The sequence below is a fragment of the Geospiza fortis genome, unplaced genomic scaffold, assembly GCF_000277835.1.
Source record: "Geospiza fortis unplaced genomic scaffold, GeoFor_1.0 scaffold85, whole genome shotgun sequence".
In the NCBI taxonomy this organism is placed as follows: Eukaryota; Metazoa; Chordata; class Aves; order Passeriformes; family Thraupidae; genus Geospiza; species Geospiza fortis.
The window spans coordinates 1,340,771-1,348,480 of record NW_005054358.1 but is presented as its reverse complement, the minus strand read 5'-3'; the positions used below and the strand labels follow the sequence as shown (position 1 = coordinate 1,348,480).

The 7,710-nt window shown below is 51.4% G+C and overlaps 1 protein-coding gene across 1 annotated transcript in view; it reads left to right on the top strand.

The window, feature by feature from the left end:
• The window catches only part of SLC31A1 (solute carrier family 31 member 1), a 7,446-nt gene extending 617 nt beyond the window's left edge, over positions 1-6,829 (top strand). Inside the window, exons 2-4 of the mRNA XM_031059242.1 lie at positions 1,991-2,063; positions 2,444-2,612; positions 3,213-6,829. Coding sequence (XP_030915102.1) covers positions 1,991-2,063; positions 2,444-2,612; positions 3,213-3,414 — 444 coding nt within the window. The 3' untranslated portion in view covers positions 3,415-6,829. The remainder of the gene's footprint in view (positions 1-1,990; positions 2,064-2,443; positions 2,613-3,212) is intronic.
• The last annotated feature ends 881 nt before the right edge of the window (positions 6,830-7,710 follow it).

Here is a 7,710-nt window from a genome sequence, read left to right as displayed (position 1 = left end):
GCAGGAATGGATTTCACAACTGGAGATCCTTTGGCAAAATTGTCTTTTCTTGAAAAAACCTTTCCAGCAGCCAGCCTGGTATCTGCTCTGCAGCCAGCTAAGGGCAGAAATGCAAAGCGAGATTTTTCCTGCAGGAAATGGATGGATGGAGTTCTCCAGGCTGGCAGTGGGAGCCCCAGGCAGCCCTGAGAGGATTGCCCAGCAGTGTGGGGGGCTGTGCTGAGCTGTGCCCTTCCCTCCTGAGCCCTCAGAGCACACTCTGCTGGGAGCACAGCAGTGCCAGGGCATTTGCCGTGTTGGCATTAAGGCTGCATTGGTCCAGCTGACTTGGATGGCAGCAGGTTCAGACTTGTGCATTCTGGCATCACTGAGGCTTTGCAGAGATCCTGGCAGAGTTTCCATGGAGGGTCAGTGTTTGTGTGTAGCCAGTTCTAGGAACTTTTTCAGCTTTTTCTCCTTTTCCTGAATACTTTTGGAGTGAGTTTCAGGTTATTCAAACTTGTCTGTTTATGATGAAATTTCAAAAGGAGGGGAGAGAGAGCACATTTTTGTTTCATATGAGTGTTCTCAGGAGTGGATTTTGCAAACCATCAGTTGGAGTTTGTTTGCCAGCTCTGTGCCTGAGGAGAGAACCAAGATCTCTGCTTCTATTTCTATTGCAACCAGTGTCAGAGCAGGAGAGGAGAGCACCAGAACAACCTCAGTGGGCATGGCCCACGTGGAGCTCTCAGTCCAGCACTGCCACTGCTCTCCTTGTGAAGCTCTTCCCATCATCTCAGCTCAGTTTTGGCATCCCTGGGCCATTACTTTCCATGTAAATATAATTTCTTTACAAATGTCAAGTGTTCACTGGATAGTTACAGGACCCTGCCCTGCCCTGCAGCTGAAAACTGTAATTGCACCAGGTTTTGAATTCATATTGCAAATAAATCTGTCAGGGAAGGCAGTACATAGGTGGAGCATCTTAGATAACAGACTGAGCACATTTCATGTGTGTTTTCCCAATCCTCACTGGTACCAAGTAACAGGCTCGGGTTCACCTGAAGTTCTTTGATTTATGTGGGTTTTGTTTTAAATGTAAATATGTTCAATTCATTGAAGAGATGAAAGTACTCTCTAAAAGGTTTTTTACAGTGAATTCTGCTCTGGGGAAAATGAGCTGATTCTTATAGATGCTGAAATGAATCATAATTCTGAGCTTCAGCAAATAACCTTAATTAAGCAACGAGGGAAGTTCAAAGAGAAGTTCCTCTTGCTTGCTCAGGACTTTCCGTGTGAAAACCCTGTGTGCAGCTGTGCCCAAGACATGCCAAGCTGTTTTTTACCTAGATGGGAAATTTGTATCACCTCCAGCTGACCTGGAGATCTTTGCTGTTTCCCCTTCCCACAGCATTCACTGTGCAGGCTCAGGAGCCCTTATTTTCACCCAGGGGCAGCTGTGAAGTGCCTTTAGCTCCTTGTGTAGCTGTGTTTAGGCCTCTGTTTGCCACAGGATATTGGGAATTCCATAGGGAGACAACACTGCTGGCTCAGTGCAGGAGGGGACCAGAGGACTCACCTGTGCAACCTTTACCTGTCATCCAGACAAGGTCCAAGTGGGGAGGGGAAAGGGCTCTGTACCCCAGTTCCTCAGGGGATGGGGGCCAAGGAGGAGCTCATGGAGACATCCCCAGTCCCTGACCACTGCTGATGCTGAGGGAAAAGGAGCTCCAAAGGCAAGGAGAAGGCACTTCCCTGGAGTTCTCTGAAGGACAGGGCCTCCTGCTCAGGGCTGCCTGAGGAGCTGGGAGCTGGAGCCTGGAGCATCTCACCTCTGTCTCACTTGTGTGTGTCACACCAGATCTGCTGCAGAGTTTCTTGGAGTTTAGGTGGTGACCAAACAAACAGATCTGAGTTCTTGTTCTGATACAAACCCCATAGCCACACCTTGCTTGAGCTCCTTGGGATCAGCTCTTCAGGCTCATCTTGGTGTTCTTTGTGTTTTGGGCAGGCCATGACTTTCCACTTCAGCTGTGAGAATGTGCCATTGCTGTTCTCTGGACTTACAATCAATTCTCCTGGAGGTTAGTAACACTGTCTTGTGCAGTCCAAACAAAAGATTTGCAGTTGGTGTTTCAGGATCCATGTTTCAGGAATTACTTTGTTATTTGTGCTAAAAATCTGTGGACATACTGTGTTGAATCTGGTTTAAATGGCATCTGTGGGCTGAAAGAAAAATGGAGATATTTGTAGAGTTCAAGAATTTGGTTTTATTAGCAAAAGTGATTGCTGCTTTAGCTTTATGGGTGGAATTGCAGTGAGAGTCTGGATGAAATTCCCATTTCCCACCCATCTGTGCATGCACAAGGAGCCTGGCTGTGGCCTGTGCAGCACAGTTCAATCACACAGTGCTCTGCCTACGCATTCTCCTGCCCAGAGACAATGGTGTTTCCTCTCTTGTCAGAAATGGCTGGTGCTTTTGTGGCTGTCTTCTTCCTGGCCATGTTTTATGAAGGCCTGAAGATCGCCCGGGAGTGTCTGCTCCGGAAATCCCAAGTCAGCATCCGCTACAACTCCATGCCAGTGCCCGGCCCCAATGGCACCATCCTGATGGAGACACACAAAACCGTGGGGTAAGGACTGCACTGCATTCTAAAGCAAAGCTCTGCAGCTGGAACTGGCACAGAAGAAACTTTGTGCAGCCAGTTTTGATCTCTGGAGAGTGTCCTGGCTCCAGACTGGGAGGCTGCGTGGCACTGGAGGATGGGGGACACCTGGGCACCCTTGAGGATGGGGGCAAAAGGAGGAAAGCAGCAAGGAGCCAGATGGGCTTGGGGTTTTTGTAATGAACATGTCTGGGGGAGTTCTGAGGAGCAGAGTTTGGATGTTACATCCAGTGACCCCGACAGAAAACACTCAGGATCCTTTTGTTGACAGGTAGTCAAGGCCTGTGTGCAGAACAGGAGCCAGTCAGCTTTTGAATGGGATGGGGGGGTTAAAAGGAGCTTGGCAAAGTCTGTTTCTCAGCTAAAAGTTGTGTCCTCCCAGCAAGCTCCATGCTTGTTTTGCTCTGTGAGCAGAACCACAGCTCCAGGTGCCAGGAGTCCCTGCCCAGGCTGGTGTCACCTTCTGTGCCACCCCATGCCCACCTTGCTGCCCTGGCCGCTTTCTCTCTGGGGATGTGCATTTCCCACCTGTTCCATTTGCTGACTTGTTTGGGTTTGTGTTCCCAGGCAGCAGATGCTGAGCTTGCCCCACCTGCTGCAGACTGTGCTGCACATCATCCAGGTGGTGGTCAGCTACTTCCTCATGCTGATCTTCATGACCTACAACGGGTACCTGTGCATCGCCGTGGCCGCGGGAGCGGGCACCGGGTACTTCTTCTTCAGCTGGAAGAAGGCAGTGGTGGTGGACATCACAGAGCACTGCCACTAGCACTGGGTGTGCCACAGGCCTCTCCACCCCTCTGCTCCCTGCCAGTACAGCCACCCGAGGACTGGAGCATTCCTAAGCTGCCAAGAGAATCATGATAAAGAAAATCAACTGGAGTTCACTACAGGTTCCTGGAGGGGTGCAGGGATGTGAGGAGCTGGGACACGCTGCTCCCCTTGACTCCTGAGAGTCCATGGCAGCCATTCTTGGCCAGGATTTGCTTTATTCTTAGATTATGCTGTGATTGAAATTAGTTGGCTGACAGAACTGTAGACATTATTTTAAAAGGAAAACAAAACAATTTTATTTTTAAATTGTAAATGCTCATCATTGAGGGTTTAATGAGCAGTAGGAAAAGATCAGTTGCCAATAATGTGTGAATGGTTGTTTTAATTTTGATTTTTTTTCAATGTGTACATAATGCCAGGGGAGAAGATTGCCCTGGCATTGTGGCTTTTGGGGCCAATGACACCTTTTGCTGTAGGACTCAGCCTCAGAGGAAGATTTGGTGCTGCACATCAGACACGCTCAGGTGTGTCCTGGCAAGGGAGGACTTTGACCCAAGGATGTGAGCTGTGTGCTTCAGGGATTGGATGAAATTGCCCTCCAAGCCCATCAGAGATGATGAGTGTTGTTAATCTGATGTATCCAGCAGCTTTACTCAGCCTCCAGGGAGAGCACTTGAGTTGGGCTGCTTTCCCTTGTCAATTATGGAACAGATAATGGTTCTGTATTTACAGGGCAAAAAGATTCCCAATAAACCATTGAACCCACAGGTACTTCATGTGGAGCTGCACCTGGATGGAACTAGAGCTAAGCTTTGGGTTACTAGAACTGGTTCTGTAAATGAGGCAAGAGCTAATAATAATTTCATGACACTAAAGTTAAAAGGGCTGGAGGGTATTCGTGGCTGGAGGTGAAGAGGGAAAACAACCACATTCCTGTAAAGGAGAGATTTGGGGAAGAGGAAGGAAAATACAGGACTAGAGCAGCCTTCAGTGTCTTCTCAGGTGAAATTTGGAGCAGTGTGGGCTAATCAAAAAGTATTCCTGACCCAGAGGGCTCCTCTTTGTCTTGATAATCACAGTGTGCCCATGCTGGAGGTGCAGGTTCTCAGTGCAGTGGGGGACAGTGAAGAACTCAGTCAGAGCCGTGGGCTCTGCCCAGTGCCCAGCAGGACAGGCTGTGAGGGGGCAGAACCACCCTCCTGCCAGGCCAGGCTTGGGGAGCAGCCCTGGTTTAGCACCTGGATGTTAAAAAGCTTGTGCAGAGCTGGAGGTGGTGGTGCAAAGGTGGTGTAAAGCTGGAGTCTTCCCTCTACCCAGATTGCCCAGTTTGTGCCTGTAACTGGCTGGAAGAGAAGAGTGGGAATTTGGGAAAGGCACTGAGAACAGGCACCACTTTCAGACTGGGACTGGTGTCTGGGACATGCCATGAGAACAGGGAATCCTGCTGGATAAAGCCTCTGGGCACACACAGGAAGGGTTTTTTCCCCCTGAAGATGCTGCTGGTGACTTGTGGCAGCAGCTGTGTGAGGAAAGCTGATCTTTGGAATGATTTTTTAGCCCCTAAGCCTTAAGAGGGTGAGGCCATCCCTGTGTGCCTGGGTGCTCCACGGTGCTGGTGCTGCTGTCCCTGCACAGAACCCACCCTGCCAGCCTCTGTAAGGAAATCCACAACTGCTGCTACCAGGGCTTGAATTGCCCCTCCTGAAAGCCCTCCTGGGCTGATGCCAAGTGTTTATTTGGACATCTTGTTTTCTCTGGACAGTGCAACTTGAGAATAAAAGGAACTGAGTTAAAAGCAGGCTTAGGTTCCTATGTAGCTGCTTTCTGTAGCAAATTCACATCTGGGTGAGAGAGGCAAAGTTATTTTCATGGAAAAGTTCTAGCCACCTCCTGCTGAGGGACAGGAAAAGTGCTAAAGTGCTTCCTTCCCCAGTCTGGTCTTTGAAGGGAGTTCTGTCTGTGACAGAACCTCCTGGTGCCCTCTCTGCACCTGTCACAAAGGTGAAACTTTGCTGTGCCCTCCAGGCAGTCATGGAGGGGAAACCTCACCCTCCCCACCCCTGGAGAGCTGGGAGGAATGTTAGTGTTGGACAGAGAGAATGGACAATCCCTTCCTACTGCTGCTGGAACTGAGAGGAAATCTGAGTGTTTGTCAGAGAGAACTGGAGCTGTTAAAAGCTGGAGATGGTGGTTGATGTGGGAGGTTTGCACCCCTGAAAGATCTCAGGGTGACACTGCCACTGCTGCCATTGTTTTTTCTGGAAGGGGCTGGAATTGTTGCCATCACAATCACAGGCTGGAGTGAGGAGTGGCTGTGTGGTGGCACTGGTCACCTCATACACCTCTTGCTGTGTCTTTCTTTGGAACAGAAGCTGCTTGGCCTGATCTTGCTGTCACCTTTTAGCCACTTTTCTGTGTATCCAAGTGGCCAGACTTGAATTCTCTGAGGGATGACTTGGAGATCAGGCTGTGGCTCCTCAGTGTCAGTCTGGTTCTTGTTAAGCTTTTCTGCCTCGTTCTGCTTGTACCACCTGTGCCCCTGGAATTGTTTCCCCCCAGAATGAGCTTCTCTTCTGCCCGTGCTGTCCCAGAGAGGGCACAGAGCTTTCTGCAGCATGCACAGGGAGGGGACACTGCCCTGGCAGGGCTCGCCTGGCACGAGGCTCTCGGGTGCCCCAGCTGCTCCCACAGCCTGCACGAGGGGAGGTTTGCAGGGAAGGGGAGAGGGGAGGTGGCTGAGGAGGGCAGGTGAGGCTGTGTCCCCTGTGCTGAGGCTGTGTCCCCTCTGCTCCGAGCTCCTGGGGCACACCTGGGGAAGGGCTGCTCCTCCTGCCATGGCTGTGCTTTCCCCAGTTCAGTGTGACAATCCAGAGCAGCCATCAACCTCCCCTGTCCCAGCCTCCCCCTGCCACCAGATGCCAGCACGGTGTGTCCTCAGCCGGGCTGCTGTGTGCTGTGGCAGAGCCTGAGCAAAGCCTGAGCTCCCTCTGGAGGGATGGGCAGCTCTGGGGCAGCCCCAGCCCCTCTGCTGAGTTCAGAGCTGTCCTGGTAGCCCGGGAGGGCTCCAAGGATGACACACGTGTCATGCTCGGGTGTCTGTCCTGCTCGGGGGTGACACCCTGTGCCTGTCTCTGTGCCCTGCACATGCTCTGCCTCCGCAATGTCACCGAGGAGGGAGCTCAGAGCAGCCGGGCCCTGTCCCTCAGAGGGCTTTTGTTGCTTTTCTTTGAGTGCCTTTTGAGTTCGTCTGGAGCCAGTCCCACCCGATCCAGCAGGATTTCTAGTTTTGTTTACAGTGGACTGTCAGTTTTGTTTTTATTCTTGCTCTTTGTGGCGGTAACTTGTCTGATGTTATTGTGAATATCAAGAATCTCCTGTACATAATTAACCAATAAAATAATTGCATTTTACTCTGGTGGGGCTGTGTTTTGGGAACAGTCCTCAGTGCAACCCTCGGAGGGAGCAGCAGGGCCCAGAGTTCCTGTTCAGGTGCTGTGGGGTGGGTGAGGAGCAGCATCCCCTGGGCCTCCCCAGCTCCCTGGAGCTGCTGCAATGGGAACGGGGGGATTCACTGAGAAATCTCTTTGTTCCAGCTCAGTCACGCTTTGCAGGTGTGGGGAGGGATGTGAAGAGGAATTGGTGCCTCCCAGATCTGCCTGCCCTTGGGAGGAGTTTTATGGAGTTGTAACAACCTCTGAGGTGTGCTCTCAGAGCTGGAATGGCAGCCCAGCAGAGCAGCCCCTGATCATTGTATGTGGTGTTAGACAGGAAATGCAGCTCTTTGCTAGGCCAGCCTGGGGCTCTTCCCAGTTGGAAAAGTTTGAAGTTCTGTACATTTTCCCAGCCTGACCTGAAATTTGATGCATCTACAACATGGAAAGCCTGCATTTAACTGAAGTTCGCTTTGGAGGAATGGTGAAAAACCAGCCCTGGTCATTGTGCTGGAGATGGTTGGAAACAGCCCTGGCCAGAGGCAGGGAGAGCCTCCAGCTCCTGAATTCAGGCCCAGGGCTGTGGCAGCCTGCCCTGCTCCTTGCCCAGGCTGCAGGGAGCAGTTTCCTCAGCACCAAGAGGCTGCTCAGGTTTTTAAGTTGCTTCCTTCAGTTCACCCCAGTGTGTGCCAGACCCCTCCTGTGTGGGCTCTGCCCAAACCTCACCTAAATCAAATCTGACCTCACCCTGCCCAGCACCTCAGGAGGCTAAATCCAGGCACCTGCTGAAGACATCCACGTGCCCTTGGCCTTTCCAGGTGCCACCAGCCACAAGGAAGTGTTTGGTGGCCTTTGCTTCA